The sequence below is a fragment of the Phyllobates terribilis genome, unplaced genomic scaffold (assembly GCF_046119375.1).
Source record: "Phyllobates terribilis strain yellow unplaced genomic scaffold, ASM4611937v1 Scaffold_1__5_contigs__length_1240528914, whole genome shotgun sequence".
Taxonomy (NCBI): Eukaryota; Metazoa; Chordata; class Amphibia; order Anura; family Dendrobatidae; genus Phyllobates; species Phyllobates terribilis.
Window position 1 is genome coordinate 67,133,622 of NW_027362761.1, and position 19,998 is coordinate 67,153,619.

The window sequence follows — 19,998 nt, forward strand, 5'->3', positions numbered from 1 at the left end:
GCAAAGCCCCCCTGCTCACGCTTGTTATAGGAGCTAATTCCCCTATAACACTGTATAACCCTTTTAACCCCTTAACAACATTTGACGTACTAATACGCGTCTGTGCCCTGGGACTTAAGAGCCAGACCCGTATTAGTACGTCATGGCGATCGCGCGCGCACACAGGCTGTGCGGGCGCGATCGCCGCCGGGTGTCAGCTGATTGTCACAGCTGACACCCGGTACTATGTGCAGGGAGCGGTCCTGCACCGCTCCCAGCACATTAACCCCTGCGATGCTGCGATCGAAGTCGATCGCAGCATTGCGGTGGCAAGGGGAGGTGATCGCAGATACTCACCTCCTCTTCCGGCTTCAGGCGCTGACTGCCGTGGCTTCCAGGACGTTGCCATGATGACCCGATGTCGTCATGACAACATCTGGGTCACCAGACAGCAGGAAGATTTTTTGGACATGCGCAGTGCATCTCCAAACAATCTTCTCCCTGTCCAGCGCTGACAGCCTGCACGGCACAGGGATGGTGCTGCATTCGTGTGCCATGCAGGCGATCAGAGAAAAAAAAGTGAAAGTCCCATAGTGGGACAAAGTAATAAAGTTTAAAAACTGTCAGAAAGTGAAAAAAAAAAATTGTAAAAATATAAAAAATAAAAATAAAAAATATAATCCACCAAAAATAAAAATATAATGTACCCATCAATAAATATTATTATAAAAAAAACAAAAAAACAATAAAAGTACACATATTTGGTATCGCCGCGTCCGGAACAACCTGACCTATAAAACTGTCCCACTAGTTAACCCCTTCAGTGAACACGGTAAAAAAAAAACAACAAAAAAAATAAAGCAAAAAACAATGCTTTATCACCATACCGCCAAGCAAAAAATGGAATAACACGCGATCAAAAAGACAAATATAAATAAAAATGGTACCGCTGAAAACATCATCTCGTCCCACAAAAAACAAGCCGCCATACAGCTCCATCAGCCGAAAAATAAAAAAGTTATGGCTCTCAGAATAAAGCTATGCTAAAAAATAATTTTTTCTATAAAATTGCTTTTATTATGTAAAAGTGCAAAACATAGAAATACGATATAAATGTGGTACCGCTGTAAACGTACTGACCCGAAGAATAAAGCTACCTTATCAATTTTACCACACGCGGAACAGAATAAAAAAAAAACAAAACAATTCCTGAATTGTTGGTTTTTGTTTATTCTGCCTCCCAAAAATCGGAATAGAAAGCGATCAAAAAATGTCACGTGCCTGAAAATGGCACCAATAAAAACGTCAACTCATCCCGCAAAAAACGAGCCGTCAAATGGCTGTCTGCCAAAATCTGGAAAAATTATAGCTCTCAAAATATGGCGATGCAAAAACTAGATTTTACAAAAAATGCGTCTTTTAGTGTGTGACAGCTGTCAGTCATAAAAACCCCATATGATTCTGGTATCGCTGTAGTCTCACCGACCCGAGGAATAAGGTCGTCTAATCACTTATACCGCATGAGGAACGGCGTAAAAAATAAACTCTCAGGTTAGGGTTGTGCTAGGGTTAGGGTTGTGCTACGGTTAGGGTTGTGCTAGGGTTAGGGTTGTGCTACGGTTAGGGTTGTGCTACGGTTAGGGTTGTGTTAGAGTTAGGGCTGGGGTTGGGGTTGTGATGGGGTTGGGATTTTTTTCAAAAGTAAGAAAAAAAGATGACGATATGGCGACTAGTGTTGAGCACAAGTGCTCGCTACTTGAGTTTGCATCAGGTGTTCTGGTATGCATTGAGTATCGTGGGTATTTGAGTGACATGCTCGAGTCTCCACCCCATATGCTTCACGGCCCAAAAAACTTTGCGGGGATTGCCTGCCATGCACGAGTGATCCCCGCATGTTTTATTCTGGGTGTCTAATAACCGTGAAACATCCGGGCGGGGACTCGAGCATGTCACTCAAGCACACGCAGTACATGGTGCATACCTGAGTACCCGATGCAAACTCAAGTAGCGAGCACTTGCACTCAAGACTAATGACAACTTATTCAATATGATGACCTAATGTTATCAAATTCTGTGTCGTACCTCTGGGTTCAAAATGTTCACTATACACCTTAATAAAATCCTTGATGGGTATAGTTTCCAAAATGGGGTCACTTGTGGGGGAGCTCCACTGTTTAGGCACATCAGGGGCTCTCCAAACGCGACATGGTGTCCGCTAACAAATTGAATGGAAAATCGGCTCAAATTGTTAGCGGACGCCATGTTGCGTTTGGAGAGCCCCTGTGTGCCCAAACATTGGAGCTCCCCCACAAGTGACCCCATTTTGGAAACTAGACCCCCTAAGGCACCTATCTAGATGCATAGTGAGCACTTGGAACCCCTAGGTGCTTCACAAATTGATTCATAAAGATGAAAAAGTGTTTTTTTTTTTCACTTTTTCATTTTTACGAATCAATTTGTGCAGCACCTGGGGGTTCCAACTGCTCACTATGCATCTAGATAGGTGCCTTGAGGGGTCTAGTTTCCAAAATGGGGTCACTTGTGGGGGAGCTCCAATGTTTGGGCACACAGGGACTCTCCAAATGCTACATGGTGTCCGCTAACAAATTGTCGGCTCAAATTGTTAGCGGACACCATGTTGCGTTTGGAGAGGCCCTGTGTGCCCAAACATTGGAGCTCCCCCACAAGTGACCCCATTTTGGAAACTAGACCCCCCAAGGCACCTATCTAGATGCATAGTGAGCACTTAAAACCCCCAGGTGCTTCACAAATTGATTCATAAAAATGAAAAAGTGTTTTTTTTTTCACTCTTTCATTTTTACAAATCAATTTGTGAAGCACCTGGGGGTTTCAACTGCTCACTATGCATCTAGATAGGTGCCTTGGGGGGTCTAGTTTCCAAAATGGGGTCACTTGTGCGGGAGCTCCAATGTTTGGGCACACAGGGGCTCTCCAAACGCAACATGGTGTCCGCTAACAATTTGAGCCGATTTTCCATTCAATTTGTTAGCGGACACCATGTAGCATTTGGAGGGTCCCTGTGTTACCAAGCCTTGGAACTCCCCCACAAGTGACCCCATTTTGGAAACTAGACCCCCCAAGGCACCTATCTAAGATGCATAGTGAGCACTTGGAACCCCTAGGTGCTTCACAAATTGATTCGTAAAAATGAAAAAGTGAAAAAAACGAACACTTTTTCATTTTTACGAATCAATTTGTGAAGCACCTGGGGGTTCCAAGAGCTCACTATGCATCTAGATAGGTGCATTGGGGGGTCTAGTTTCCAAAATGGGGTCACTTGTGGGGGAGCTCCAATGTTTGGGCACACAGGGGCTCTCCAAACGCAACATGGCATCCGCTAATTATTCAAGCAAATTTTACAATCAAAAAGTCAAATGGCGCTCCTTCCCTTCCGAGCCCTGCCGTGCGCCCAAACAGTGGTTCTTCCCCACATATGGGATATCTGCGTGCCCAGGGGAAATTGCACAACAAATTTGGGGGTCCATTTTTTCCTGTTACCCCTGTGAAAATAAAAAAAATTGGGTCTAAATTAACATTTTTGTGAAAAAAGTAAAATGTTCATTTTTTTCTTCCACATTCCAAAAATTCCTGTGAAGCACCTGAAGGGTTAATAAACTTATTGAATGTGGTTTTGAACACCTTGAGGGGTGCAGTTTTTAGAATGGTGTCACTTTTGGGTATTTTCTGTCATAAAGACCTCTCAAAGTGACTTCAAATGTGATGTGGTCCCTAAAAAAATGGTTTTGTAAATTTTGTTGGAAAAATTAGAAATCGCTGGTCAACTTTTAACCCTTATAGCTCCCTAATAAAAAAAAAAATTTTGGTTCCAAAATTGTGCTGATGTAAAGTAGACATGTGGGAAATGTTATTTATTAACTCTTTTGTGTGACATATCTCTCTGATTTAAGGGCATAAAAATTAAAATTTTGAAAATTGAAAAATTTTCAAAATTTTCGCCAAATTTCCGTTTTTTTCACAAATAAACGCAAGTGATATCGAAGAAATTTTACCACAATCATGAAGTACAATATGTCCGTTGAAGCGTTCCAGAGTAATTACCTCATAAAGTGACAGTGGTCAGAATTGTAAAAATTGGCCTGGTCATTAACGTGCAAACCACCCTCGGGGGTTAAGGGGTTAAAATGCAGTTTTGGGATGACGGACTCCATTTAAGCTTTAGCTTTAAAGAAGTTGTCCACTACTATTTACGATTCCCCCAATGTATTAACCCTGTGATTATAAGACTTTTTGTAATTACCTTTGGTTGTCTCTGTTGTCTGTGAGCGGCGCTATCACTGGCCGCTCACAGACATCACGCGACCCCTGGCGGCAGCCGGCTCTTCCTTCCGCTGATGTCACAACAAGTGAGGCGTGACATCAACATCAGTGACGCGGTCCCCTCGGTGGCTGCTGGGTTGTGGACGCGCGTCACACCCAGCATCCACCGTGAGCTTTCCCAGTGAATGAGGAGAGGGAGAGCGCGTGGTGGATACTGGCTGTGATGCGTGGGGTAACCCCGCCCACAGCCCATCACTCACCGTGGAATGCAGCACTGAGTCACCCCCGGCTGCAGCCAGAACTTGACGTGACATCAGCGGATGTCAGAGCTGGGGGTCATGTGATGCCTGTGAGCGGCCAGCGATAGCGCAGCTCACAGGCCATAAAGACACAGCAAGGTAATTACAAAAAGACTTATAATCACAGGGTAAATACACTGCTCAAAAAAATAAAGGGAACACTTAAACAACAGAATATAACTCCGAGTAAATCAAACTTCTATGAAATCAAACTGTCCACTTAGGAAGCAACACTGATTGACAATCAATTTCACATGCTGTTGTGCAAATGGAATAGACAATACATGGAAATTATTGGCACTTATCAAGACACACTCAATAAAGGAGTGGTTCTGCAGGTGGGGACAACAGACCACATGTCAGTATCAATGCTTTCTGGCTGATGTTTTGGTCACTTTTGAATGTTGGTTGTGCTTTCACACTCATGGTAGCATGAGACGGACTCCACAACCCACAGAAGTTGCTCAGGTAGTGCAGCTCATCCAGGATGGCACATCAATGTGAGCTGTGGCAAGAAGGTTTGCTGTGTCTGTCAGCGTAGTGTCCAGAGGCTGAAGGCGCTACCAGGAGACAGGCCAGTGCACCAGGAGACGTGGATGGGGCCGTAGGAGGGCAACAATCCAGCAGCAGGACCACTACCTCCGCCTTTGTGCAAGGAGGAACAGGAGGAGCACTGCCAGAGCCCTACAAAATGACCTCCAACAGGCCACAGATGTGCATGTGTCTGCACAAACGGTTAGAAACCGCCTCCATGAGGGTGGTATGAGCACCCGACGTCCACAGATGGGGGTTGTGCTGACAGCCCAACACCGTGCAGGACGCTTGGCATTTGCCACAGAACACCAGGATTGGCAAAGTCGCCACTTGAGTGTTCCCTTTATTGTTTTGAGCAGTGTACATTGGGGCAATCGTAAAAAGTAATGAACAACTCCTTTAATCTATTCATGTATTTAAAATCATGACGTACATCCTTTGTAGTGAATGGGATAAAGACATACATGAAGAAATAATGTGTTTTCTTCTCAAAATAACGAAGGTTGAAGTAAGTAGATTTGAGATAGACTGGAGATTTTATCTTTCCTTCTTTCTTTTTCCAAACACAGAGATTGATTGTGGACAGCCCCCATCAGGTCCTAATTCTGCAACAATAGTGTCTGCCAAAACCACATTTGGGAGCCAAGTGACTTATAAATGTTTATCTGGATTTAATCCTGATCAAGGAGTCAGTACATCTATTTGTACAGCTAAAGGGACATGGGAAGGTGCCACTGTAATGTGCACAGGTAAGAACAGTACTGTAACGTATCCATAAATACTACAGAATTCTTACCAATAGAAATATCATAATCATGTTACCAGTATTAGTTCTCAATTGTTCAATGTCTTAGAGTTACGGTATATCATTATGTATGGCCTTATAAAGCTGGCAATCAAGGTCTGGATATAATTAATTAGACTATAACCGTTGTTATAAAATGTATTCCACATCACTGTTATCCTAAAATGTAATAAGCTGCTTGTTAAATCCTATAATGCTTACATTTTTTCCAAGAAAAGACATTTATCATGTAATCACAGAATATATGATAAATGTCTTACCACATGGTATTCATTAGTACCATAGACAATGGGACTAGAGTCGAAACCCCATTCTATTGATCAATAGGTGTCCAAAAGATCAGGAGTTTATTGATCAGACATTGTTAAAGGGGTTGTCCGGTCCAAATAGATAAGTCTGCAGTCACTCTGCATGATTGTGACACGCCCCCAGATCCGTGGGGTACTCGGCAGCCGGGCCTCTGGATGCCGGTGGGGGATATCACGGTGGCTGGCCCGGTCCGTGGCCCAGGGCGGTCAACAAAAAGGGGAAATATTTATAGGGGATTTGTAAAGTTCGTGACGCTACCTGCGGTGCTTGGTAAGGATTACCAGTGCTGCGACAGTCCTCTGAGGCAGATGTTAGGGCAGCTTATGATGGAACGGCTCCCCACAGGTGGAGCGGGCCTCAGGGCATCGTGGGGGGGGGAATGAATGGTCGAACAGGTGAGAGATGGCCAGGGCGGTTCAGGGAGAAATGACAGACACTCACACGGGGATTCGCTTCGGTACCTTTACTGGTGTAGATGCAGGTATGTTCCGGGGTACTTGCTAGGAAGGGTGCACTTCAGGACTCTCCCCAGTGAGCGGGTATAAGGCCTCCTGATCCGTTTCTTTCACTTGCTAAGCTTCTGACCTGCCTGGAGCTAGGCCTGGCTTAATTACTGTCTCTCTCCCTTGCACCTGCTGACCTGGTGGTAGGGCCTTCTCTTGGAGATCACTCTCCCTGGACGCTGGGGCCTCCGTGACTCCTAGCCCTGGTACGGTAGTCAGCGTTGGTCGACCTGGGACTTTTAGTCCTCCAGGTATCCGGTGATCCCTACTGGGTATAAAGGGACCCTGTAGGCACGGACCCGGTGTCCGGTGTATGGTTCGGGTGAGCCTAGTACGCTCCACTGCCCCCTCGTTACTTCTCTCCTCTGCTTCTTGCCTCCGGCCACACTCGGGGCCCCTCAGGCTTCTACTCGTGCTGTAGGCCTTGGCTCACCTAAGCACAGCCGCCAGCGTGCTGCATCTTCACTGATCTCCTAGCGTCAGCACACTCTACCTAACTCCACCCTCCAGTTTTTATATCCCTGATGGGGCTCCCTCTGATGGTCTGAGGTGGTAGGGTGGAGGTGTGTGAATGTGTGAGGGCCTCTTGTGGAGAAGTCCATCCGTGCACCCTACTGGGTTCTGTGGCACCTGTGCGCAGCAGGGCGCCACAATTGCACACTCATGAATCCCCTTAGCTCACGCACTAAGCTCTGCGGGGATTCGCTGGTTTCTGACCCGGGACCGGAAAGTATGTATGAGTTATACATACTCCCGGCCAGTGGGTGCGGCCTCGCTTCCATCCACTTGTATGGAGTGAGGCCACACCCTCTAGTTGGCCATGCCCACATCACTAGACGGGGCGTGGCCTCGCTCAATACAAGTGTATGGAGCAATGCCTCGCCCACTGGATGGGTTCTGGCCAGGAGTATGTATAACTCATACAGTACATACCCTCCGATCGCGGCTCAGAAACTGGCGTATCCCCACAGTGCGTGCGCTGGGGGATTCATAAGTCTGCAGTCACACAGAGTGACTGCAGACTTATCGATTTGGACCGGACAACCCCTTTAATTTGTGTTGTATTAACTCCTTAAACACCAGAACAAGTCATTTTTTGTTACGGTTTCATCCTCTTATTTGATGAGCCATAACTTTTTTGTGGGACAAGTTGTCTTTCTTAATGTCACCATTTGGGTGCACATTAGTGATGAGCGAGCATGCTCGCTACTGCTCGGTGCTCGCCCAAGCATCTCACTGCTCAACATGCTCGACGCTCGCCAAGTATTTCTGGGGTTGCTCAACGGGAGCTCGGGTCTCTTCCCTGCATGTTTGGCACTCTTTAGAACATGCAGGGATTGCCTGCTACTCACTGTAATGCCGTAGCCATGTTGGCTGTGGCATTACAGTGATTGGCTGGCCGCACAGCGTCATCAGGTCTATATCAGACCTGGCGCCACCATGCTCGTCACAGTCACTCCGGAATCAGACAGTGTAAGGAGAGCTGCTGCTGAGCTAGGTAGAGATTTGCTTTTTTCTAGTTAGTGTAGGTATACCAAACCTCGGCACACCATTAAGAATATAGAAAAGTCCATGCAATTCCAAAAGTGCAGAAAAAAAGTTTTATTCACAATATAATCCCTTTCATTTTCATTTTACAGTAACATACTGGTCATATATCCAAAATACATTTTTATTCAATGTATTGCCAAAATAATTTTTTATCCAATGTATTGCCAATGTTTCAACCTATTTATAGGTCTTTATTAGTGTTGAGCCACTCCCGTAGTGTTCGAGTTCGGTTCGGTTCGTCGAACACCCGTGTGTTCGTCGAACTGTTCGTCGAACTGTTCGTCGAACACCTTCGAACACCGTTAAAACCAATGGCAGGCAAACAAAAACACATAGAAACACATAGAAAACACCTTCAAAGGTGTCCAAAAGCTGACAAACTGCTCAGAAGACACAACTAACACATGGAAAAGTGACAAGTACATATAGTCATGCGAAAAGAAAAGAGGTGGAGGAGTAAAAGGAGGGGGAGACACAGATATAGGCATGTCATGCCCTTCTAAAATCCAAAAAGTGAGAAGCCGAGACGGCCAGTCCGCTCCTGCCCGTGCCACCTCCGTGTCGCCGGGTTTGTGCCAGAGCCGCGGTGAACCCTGACGGCCAGCCCCCCTCTCCCAATACTGGTGCCTGTCCGCTGGTGGGTCGAGAGAGCCCCCCTGTGGTGGAGGCAGCTCTAAGCTTTTTAATTTAAATTGTCCCTCTAATTTGAATGAATACACTTTAAATCCATTTACAAGGATCTATTGGAGGGCAAGTCTCATGCCAGCAGCCGCGTAATTCCAGCTCCAGTAGCGTCCACTAAAGCTGCTGCAGTTAAAAAGCTTTTATAAGGATCGAGCTCGGCTGTCCACCGCAAGGCATCCTAGTGCCAGTCCCAGCCCCTATGCCTTGGGGTGCCTCCTGATGCTCTTCACTAAGTATCCCGTGGTCCCGAAGCATTTCCTTTGAAAAAATTAAGTGTCCAAACTACAGGTGGTGTAGCTTGCTTAACAGCCGGGATAATCCGCTGACTAGCAGACACTGCTACTAGGCACAAAGTATTTCCTGGGCTAGATGCAGTTAAAAATTTGTAAGTAGATACTCTCGTTGGATGCTGAGAAAGCATTCCATAGAGTCTCCTGGCACGCCATATATGATTCTCTTAAAAAGCTTGGGGTAGGGGTCTAGGGGACCCTTTTATAGCCAAAATCACGGCCCTGTATCACAATACGTCACCTAGGCTGAAGATAAATGGAACTGTAGCACCGAGGGCTCGGTTGCTACAGACGTATTGCACCTCACCCAGAGGTGTGATATCTCACTCTCAGATAAGGATGGAGTGTGGATCAGGACCCGACACCTGCATGCATTACACCACATTGCCGTGGGGCAGGGCGACCAATATGCCCCTGAGATGGGCACGACAGTCCCTGTCCCTGGCTGGAGTGGGGGGAGGGAACACTGAGGAAGGGGAACCCTGCAGTGCAGGAGCAGGGAGGAAGCAGTTCCTGGGTGCATTGAGAAGGGAGTATAAAAGGTGGGCACCATCTTAGTTCAGTGCAGAGAAGTCTGAGCAGAAGTGGCAGGGAGCAGGGGCTCTGCATGAGCTCTGCTCCGGAGGCGGGCCTAGTAACAGAGGCCCAGGCCTGCAAGAGGGAGAAGGAAGGAAGAGGAGCGGAGAAGGCTCCAGGAACGAGGAATGAAGGGATCCCAGGGGTGCGGACGGGCGAGTCGCCACCGCACGCCCGAATCCACCTGCGTGGAGGGGTCAGGCCAAAGGGGGAGACCGGTCCCCGAACTAGTGGAGGCAGGAAACGACCCTCAGCTAGAAACCGGAGGCTCTGACATTTTATGTGGCGCAGCCCCTTGCTCCACCCGCTAGGAAGGCACCACATAGGGTCAGGGAAACTGGCGCCAAGTTTACCAAGAGGAGGCCCGAGGCAGCCGGACAGAAGTGTTGGTAAGAAAGGCCAGACAAAGGACACACAAAGGGGGTCCTGTGAAGCGCTCCAAAGTTATCTGGGAGTTGTCTGAGCCCCTCACCTGGTGAGCACAGTACGACGTGGGCAGCCGTTACCTGCAGACGTGGTCTGGATAATAAGAACTGTGAGTAAAGGCCCTGAACTGCATCACTGACTCCGTGTCGTTACTGCTGCTGCCCTGCACCATCACCCCCATCCTCCGCATACACTGCCCTGAGGCTATACTCCTCCCGTGGGGAGTTATGCTACGCTCTGCTGCACCCACAACACCAGCCTTAGCGGTCTGCCCTGTAGCGGCGGTTCACTCTGACCGCAATCCACGGGTGGCGTAGTCGGACATTTAAACATCAAAACCACATAAATAGTTCCGCCACTGGTTTGACCGCCCTGAGCCACGGAACCGGATCGCCGCCACGAAGACTACAACCACCAGCATCCACCAAAAAGGGTCCGGCTCCGGGTGTCCCAAGGCCCAGGGGGTGCGTCAGAACATTTTCATCACCTTTCACAATCACCAATGGGACAAGGCAGGGATGTCCTCTGTCCCCTCTCTTATACATCCTAGTGACGGAGCACCTGCTCTCATCAATTCGCCATAACCCCAATATTAGGTGGATTGAGGTGGGAGGCACCGAGTACAAGTGCTCTCTATTTGCTGATGATGTCCTAGTATATATCACTCAATCACATATATCCATCCCTGCTGTTATGGCTGAAATAGATCACTTTGTTACATGGTAAAATTTTAAAATCAATGCAGCGAAGTCTGAGGCCCTCGATGTCTCCCTCCCTAAATCCATATAGGATTCCATCCAGTCCAACTTTCCCTTTGCCTGGCCCTCACAGGGTATCAAATACTTAGGAATTCCTATTCATAGAGACCTCTCCCATCTATGTTATCTTAATTTTGGGCCCTTTATTGAACAATTCCATACAGACCACGGTTGGCAAGTTAGAACTGTAAGATTCACTACGTGAACCACTGGTGTTTTGTGGAAAAGCACATGTACACCGCGTTCCAAATTATTATGCAAAAAGTGTTTAGGAGTGATAAGGGAAGAATTTGTTTGTTTGTCAGTTAAACTCATTGATGGTGATGTGTGTCAGGGCTCTTTATATCACTGTAAGCAATTGCAGACACCTGTGCTAATTAGTTTGGCAGGTGTGTCCAATGAAAGGCAAGACTACTTAAGAAGGCTCTCTCACATTATTAAGCAGCCTACATTTTCTGCCAAAATGGGAAAGAAAAAGGATGTGTCGTCTGCTGAGAAGCAACAAATTGTGGAGTGTTTAGGTCAAGGCATGACTACAATCAACATTGTGCGATGATCAGGATGAAGTGTCTTGGCAATCAAGAAGTATGTAGCTGATTCACAGTACACACGTGTGCGTGCTGATAAGGGCAAATTGAGGACTCTTTCCTACAGGCAATTACGTCAGGTTGAAACAGCAGCGGCAAAAAAGCCTTGTCATAGCAGCAGACAAGTTTTTGAAGCTGCTTGTGCCTCCAACGTCCCCCGAACAACAAGATGCAGGGTCCTTCAGAGGTTTGCAGCTGTGCATATGCCATCCTGTCGACCTCCTCTATCCACTTCACAGAAGCAGAAACGGCTCCAGTGGGCCAAACATTACATGAAGACTGATTTCAAAACTGTTTTGTTCACGGATGAGTGCCGTGCAGCGCTCGATGGTCCAGATGAATGGAGTGGAGGATGGCTGGTTGATGGACACCCCACGCAAACACGGCTACAGCGCCAACAAGGAGGAGGTGGAGTAATGTTTTGGGCTGGAATCATGGGGAGAGAGATTGTCGGCCCCTTTAGGATCCCTGAAGGCGCTAAAGATGAACTCCATAATGTATGTGGATTTTCTCAAACAGCACTTCCTGCCATGGTTCAAGAAGAAGAACCGTGTATTTCACAGCAAGATCATTTTTCTGCATGATAATGCACCATCTCATGCTGCACATAAAACATCTGCATCTCTGGCTGATATGGGCATAAAAGGGGACAAACTTATGGTGTGACCCCCATGCTCCCCTGACCTCTACCCCATTCAGAACCTTTGGAGCATCATTAAAAGGAGTGTCTATGATGGCGGGAGGCAGTTCACATCTAAGCAACAGCTCTGGGAGGGTATTCTGTCCTCATGCAAAACAATTGAAGCAGAAACCATCCAAAACCTGACAAATTCAATGGACGAGAGAGTTCAGAAGCTCCTTTCGAACAAGGGGTCCTATGTGAAAATGTAACATCACCTAGAATAAAGTTTTGAGTTGAAAACTGTTTGATTTCAGTTTCTAACAACCTGCTAATGCTTATAATTTCAAAAATGACCATTTTTTTGGTCTTTATTAAAATGAAAAGGTTGATCGAAAAGTTTGGGGGATCTAAGAGTGTGGCAACCCAGTAGTCATGATTACTTCGAATTCTGACAATATGAGGGTCATGCTGCAGGTAGTGCAGCAAGAAGGCACTTATGTGTCTTGCGCATCTCGGAGCCCCAAAATTATTTTCCGGGCTAGATGCAGCTAAAAATTATTTTTAATTTTAAATCTGGTGAAGCTTATTATAGATGGCCTAATAGGATCAGTGCTGCACACTGCTACAAAGCCCAAATTATTTTCCAGTCAAGATACAGATAAACATGATTAGTAATTTGAAAGCTTAAAACGGTTGGTAGGGTGATTTTAACCAATCATCAAGCTTTTACTCTCCCCAGGATGACACAGGGGTAGAAAAGTCGTTTCGGATCCATGATTTGTTCATCTTTATGAACGTGAGTCTGTCTACATTATCAGTGGAGAGCCGCGTGCGCTTATCTGTCAGCACACCACCAGCAGCGCTGAACACACGTTCAGACAGAACGCTGGCTGCGGGGCATGACAAGATCTCCAAGGCGTAAGTGGCTAGCTCCGGCCATTTATCCAGATTGGAAGCCCAAAAAGAGCAAGGGTCCAGTGACACAGTCGTGGCTTCAATGTTTACTTGGAGATACTCCTGTACCATCGTCTCTAGGCGTTGACTATGTGTCAGACTTCTTGTCTCCTGTGGCCTTGCAAAGGATGGGCTAAAAAAGTGGTGAAATGATTCCGCAAAATTGATGTTACCAGCAGATACTGTGGTTCTGTTACGGTTTGAGTGCTGAACACTTGACGGTCCCACGGTTGGCAAGTTGGAACTGTGAGATTCACTACGTGCACCACTGGTATTTTGTGGAAAAGCACATGTAAGATTCTGCAACAGTCTCTGCTGATACTCCTGCATGCGTGCATCCCTTTCTATGGCAGGAATAATTTCTGCAAATTTACTTTTGTACCGGGGATCTAACAGTGTGGCAACCCAGTAGTCAGGATTATTTCTAATTCTCACAATTCGAGGGTCATGTTGCAGGTAGTGCAGCAAGAAGGCACTCATGTGTGTTGCGCATCCAGGAGCACCAAGTCCCTGTTGTGTTGGTGGCGAGGTAACAATCATGCTTCCTTCCTCTGTCCTCTCCCCCCAACCTCGCACAACAGAAATGTGATCAAGGTCTCCCTCATCTGATGAGTCTTCCATCAGTTCGTCCTCCACTTCTTCCTGGGCTCCTGCACCTTCCTCACTAGTTTGGCTGCTACCATGCGCCCTGGTAAAATCATCTCCCCCACCCTCACATGCCTGCCGCCCTGGTGCTGCCGACCGTCTGGACCTTGCAGATGTTAGCCCTTCCGCATACAACTCCTCCTCCTCTACTTCCTCCACCTCCTCTTGTGCCACCACCTGACTCCGAATTCTGTTTAACATGTGCTCCAGCATGTAAATCACCGGAATAGTCATGCTGATAATGGCATCGTCAGCACTAAACATCTTCGTCGCCATTTCAAAACTGTGCAGAAGGGTGCATAGGTCCCTGATCTGAGACCACTCCTCCAGCGTGATTTGCCCCACCTCTGAATCTCATTGGCCCAGGCTATACGTCAGAACGTATTGCACCAGGGCTTGTCGGTGCTGCCACAGTCGCTGCAACATGTGCAGAGTTGAATTCCACCGGGTAGGCACATCGCATTTTAGCCGGTGAAGTGGCAGGCCCAACGACTTCTGTAGAGATGTAAGTCGCTGAGCTGCGGGATGCGAACGGCGGAAGTGAGCACACAGCGACCGTGCCCTCTGCAGAAGGCCATCTAGTCTGGGATAGTGGGCTAAAAATTGCTGGACAACCAGGTTCAACACGTGAGCCATACAAGGCACGTGTGTGACATTGCCCCGGCGAAGGGCCGCACCCAGGTTTGCAGCATTGTCGCACACGGCCTTCCCTGGTTTCAGGTCCAGTGGAGACAACCATTCATGAAATTGGTTCTCCAGAGCTGACCACAACTCCTCAGCTGTGTGACTCACATTTCCCAGACATTTCAATGTAAAAACCGCCTGATGACGTTGAGCCCTACTGCCAGCATAGTAATGAGGTGTGCAGGATCCCTTCTGCGCAGTTAGAAAGCTTGTGGCATGACCAGACAGGCTTTGGGTGCAGGTGGAAGACCGAGAGGAGGTTGAGGAGGCAGAAGCAGTGGAGGAAAAATGACATAAAGAGGATTGACGCACAACTCGTGGGGACGGCAAGACTTGGACAGCAGCCCCTTGTCCTGCTGTCACCATAGTTACCCAGTGCCCAGTCAGCGACATGTAACGCCCCTGTCCATGCCTACTCGTCCAAGTGTCTGTGGTGAAATGCACCCTGTCACACACAGAATTTCTCAAAGAAGCGGTGATGTTGTGTGCGACATGCTGGTGGAGCGCAGGCACACCTTTCTTTGAGAAGTAGTGCCGACTGGGCATCTGGTACTGGGGCACTGCGACGGACATAAGGTCTCGAAAATCCTCTGTGTCCACCAGGCGGAAAGGCAGCATTTCTGTAGCCAAGAGCTTGCAGATGGTGAAATTCAACCTCTTAGCTTTCTCATGGCTAGGAGGAAATGGTCTTTTACTTGTCCACATCTGAGGGACCGAGGGCTGGCTATTGTGCTTAGACGGGGTTGATAAGGGTGTCCCCGGCAAACTGCCGGTCTGTGAGGAAGATGCAGGCGGACATGTTAGGTTGCCTTGATCCAAAGGTGGTGCTATCGATGTCGGACAGCGCTCAACACCAGCTGGTGTTACCACCTCCAAAGAAAATGATGACCTGCCAATCACGCTGGCTGTTGCGGGTAAAGAGGTGGCAGGTCTGCGCCCCAAAACAGGTGTGACTGCTGTCCCCCCAGTCACAGAGGATGAAGAGGCCGCGGATGCACAAGATATGGCAGACGGTGGTTGGCCCGGCCGGCTAGGCCGCATTGTAGCACACTGAGCTTCCCACTGCAACTTATGCTTCATGTCCATGTGCCGGTTCATGCATGAAGTACTCAAACTATGTATTTTTTGGCCTCTACTTAGCTTTTGCTGACAAATGTTACAGATAACACGAGTTGGGTCATCTTTATCGATCTGAAAAAATGCCCAGGCTATGCAAGGCTTAGCACCCATGCGACCTGAAGAGCCACCACGACTTGTGGTGAGAGGCAGAGTTGTGTTTGAGGATGCAGTTGTTGACATGCTTCCAGTACTACGTCTCTGTCCAGGAAGGCGCAACCTGACCTCGTCGTCACTAGCATCTTCCTCCACCTCCTCTGCTGACCTCATCTCTTGGCTGACTGTGGGTTGACAGTAAGTGGGATCTCCGACCTCATCATCATCACCCTGTGCGTTATCACACCCGTCGTCCTCAGAGCCAACCTGTTCCTGCCCTGACAAAAAACTAAAGTTGTCGCTCCAATCAGGTATTTGAGTCTTATCATCGTCTTCCTCATTGTCTCCACCAACAGGAGTTACAGTTTGGGAATGAGGGTCTACATTATGGTCAGAACCTTCTGCGTCTGGTCCTGGATCCGACTCATAAAGATTCTGGGCATCAGTGCAGATCATTTCCTCGTCTGGATTCACAGAAGCGCTGGAGTCGACCTCTGATTCCCAGGCTATAGTATGAGTAAACAGCTCTGCAGACTCAACCATCTGTTCTACCTCATACTCAGACGGGCAGCTGGAGATTTGGGAGCTGTGAGGAAGCAAGTGCGATTTGGGTGACACCTTTGAGGACTGGAGTATTTGTGATGTTGAAGTTGATGTGGAGGAGAGCCCACTTAAAGGAGCACTTGATATCCGTTGAAGCACCTGCTGTTTTTGTGCCTCATCTGGAATTTGTAGCGATTGGCGTGGCCGTAAGAAAGGGATCTTATCACATTGTCCGCTAAAAGAAGTAGACATTTTAGTTTGGCTGGAAGATGGTCTTTCTTCTGCACCTACCCCACGGACACAACCTTTTTTCCCCTTCCCAACACGCCTATTCCCCTTTCCACCAGCAGCAGGCCTTTTTCCACTCATTTTGGTGGTTAACTAATTCACAACTCTGGAGTTGTTTGCACAAAAAAACAATGGATGGTAACCGAGCAGAGCTGAGTGGCCAAACTGTGGTATTAGGCCAAAACTATTGGCTGGGTTAGATGCAGAAAAAAATTATTTTTAATTTGCAACCTGATGGAGGTCAGTATAGATGGACTAATAGACCAAGTCCCACACACCGCTAGAAGCCCAAATATTTTTTCAGAGCTAGATGCAGAAATTTTTTTTATTCAATTTGCAACCTGATGGAGGTCAGTATAGATGGACTAATAGACCAAGTCCCACACACTGCTAGAAGCCCAAATATTTTTTCAGAGCTAGATGCAGAAAAAAATTATTTTTAATTTGCAACCTGATGGAGGTCAGTATAGATGGACTAATAGACCAAGTCCCACACACTGCTAGAAGCCCAAATATTTTTTCAGAGCTAGATGCAGAAAAAAATTATTTTTAATTTGCAACCTGATGGAGGTCAGTATAGATGGACTAATAGACCAAGTCCCACACACCGCTAGAAGCCCAAATATTTTTTCAGAGCTAGATGCAGAAAATTTTTTTATTCAATTTGCAACCTGATGGAGGTCAGTATAGATGGACTAATAGACCAAGTCCCACACACTGCTAGAAGCCCAAATATTTTTTCAGAGCTAGATGCAGAAAAAAATTATTTTTAATTTGCAACCTGATGGAGGTCAGTCATAGAATCATAGAATCATAGAATGGTAGAGTTGGAAGGGACCTCCTGGGTCATCTGGTCCAACCCCCTGCTCAAAGCAGGATTCACTAGATCATCTCAGACAGATGTCTGTCCAGCCTCTGTTTGAAGACGTCCATTGAAGGGGAACTCACCACCTCTCGTGGCAGCCTGTTCCACTCATTAATCACCCTAACTGTCAAAAAGTTTTTTCTAATATCTAATCTGTGTCTCCTCCCATTTAGTTTCATCCCATTGCTTCTAGTCTTTCCTTGTGCAAATGAGAATAAAGATGATCCTTCTACAATGTGACAGCCCTTGACATATTTGTAGACAGCTATTAAGTCTCCTCTCAGTCTTCTTTTTTGCAAGCTAAACATTCCCAAATCCTGCAACCGTTCCTCATAGGACATGGTTTGCAGACCAGTCACCATTCTGGTCGCTCTTCTCTGAACTTGCTCCAGTTTGTCTATGTCTTTTTTAAAATGTGGTGCCCAAAACTGTACACAGTATTCCAGATGAGGTCTGACCAAAGAGGAGTAAAGACCGATAATGACTTCACGTGATCTAGACTGTATGCTTCTGTTAATACATCCCAGAATTGTATTTGCCTTTTTTGCTGCTGCATCACACTGTTGACTCATGTTCAGTCTATGATCTATTAGTATACCTAAGTCTTTTTCACATGTACTGTTGCTTAGCTCTATTCCTCCCATTCTGTATATGCTTTTTTCATTTTTATTGCCCAGATGTAGTACTTTGCATTTTTCCCTGTTAAAAACCATTCTGTTGGTTGCTGCCCACTGCTCCAGTTTATTTAGGTCTTTTTGAATCCTCTCTCTCTCTTCTCTAGTATTAGCTATCCCTCCTAGCTTTGTGTCATCAGCAAATTTAATCAGTTTACCCTCAATTCCTTCATCTAAATCATTGATAAAGATGTTGAACAATACAGGTCCCAGGACGGAGCCCTGTGGTACCCCACTTGAGACATTCATCCAGCTGGATGTGAAGCCATTTACAACCACCCTTTGAGTCCGATCACTAAGCCAGTTATGAATCCACCTAACAGTTGCCTGGTCCATTGCATACTTGGTCATTTTTTCAATAAGGATGGTGTGAGATACTTTGTCAAATGCTTTGCTGAAGTCAAGATATACTATATCTACAGCATTTCCCTGATCCACCCAGTCAGTGATTCTGTCATAGAAGGAAATTAAGTTAGTCTGACATGACTTGTTAGTTACAAACCCATGCTGACTCTGGTTAATCACTTCATTCTTATCCATGTACTTACATACATGTTGTTTAATAATTTGTTCAAAGATCTTTCCTGGTATAGAAGTCAGACTCACCGGCCTATAGTTCCCTGGGTCCACCTTCTTCCCCTTTTTGAAGATAGGAACAACATTTGCTCTTCTCCAGTCTTCTGGGACTTCTCCTGTTCTCCAAGAATTTTCAAAGATGGACTAATAGACCAAGTCCCACACACTGCTAGAAGCCCAAATATTTTTTCAGAGCTAGATGCAGAAAAAAATTATTTTTAATTTGCAACCTGTTGGAGGTCAGTATAGATGGACTAATAGAACAAGTCCCACACGCTGCTAGAAGCCCAAATATTTTTTCAGAGATAAATGAAGAAAAAAATTATTTTTAATTTGCAACCTGATGGAGGTCAGTATAGATGGACTAATAGACCAAGTCCCACACACTGCTAGAAGCCCAAATATTTTTTCAGAGCTAGATGCAGAAAAAAATTATTTTTAATTTGCAACCTGATGGAGGTCAGTATAGATGGACTAATAGACCAAGTCCCACACACCGCTAGAAGCCCAAATATTTTTTCAGAGCTAGATGCAGAAAAAAATTATATTCAATTTGCAACCTGCTGGAGGTCAGTATAGAAGGACTAATAGAACAAGTCCCACACACTGCTAGAAGCCCAAATATTTTTTCAGAGCTAAATGAAGAAAAAAATTATTTTTAATTTGCAACCTGATGGAGGTCAGTATAGATGGACTAATAGACCAAGTCCCACACACTGCTAGAAGCCCAAATATTTTTTCAGAGCTAGATGCAGAAAAAAATTATATTCAGTTTGCGACCTGATGGAGGTCAGTATAGATGGACTAATAGAATGATGCTATGCCCAAAAGATTTTACTTCACTAGGTGCAGTAAAAAAATTGGTATTCTATACACAGGTGGTATATCTTGCAACACAGATAGGCTACTCCACTGACTAACACACTCTGCAATAGGCCAAAAAGGATTAGCTTTGCTAGATTCAGCCAAATGCTGTGAAAAAAACTTGCACAGCACTGGCACAGACCTGCCTGGCAAAAACTGATAGGAACTGATGTAACCTAGTCCTGAAAAGGACTCCAATTACAATTAGTCTTTACTCCCACAATCTATCTATTTAAGAGCACAGACCTGCCTGATAAAAGTCGTAGGAAATGCTGTAACCTAGTCCTTAAAAGGACTGCAATCACAACTATTCCCTACTCCCAAGCTATCTGTATATTTGTGCGAAAATTGGCTTGAAATTAACAAGGTATAGCGCACACAGCAACAGCGGTGCCGTCTAACACGCAGCTGCAGCAGTGAGAAAATGGTGGCGACGGGGAAAATGGCTTGGTCTTATAGGGCAAGGACATG

At 46.3% G+C, this 19,998-nt stretch overlaps 1 protein-coding gene across 1 annotated transcript in view; it reads left to right on the plus strand.

The window, feature by feature from the left end:
• The window catches only part of SUSD1 (sushi domain containing 1), a 644,959-nt gene that overhangs the window by 145,708 nt on the left and 479,253 nt on the right, over window positions 1-19,998 (plus strand). The window contains exon 5 of the mRNA XM_073663765.1: window positions 5,681-5,860. Coding sequence (XP_073519866.1) covers window positions 5,681-5,860 — 180 coding nt within the window. The remainder of the gene's footprint in view (window positions 1-5,680; window positions 5,861-19,998) is intronic.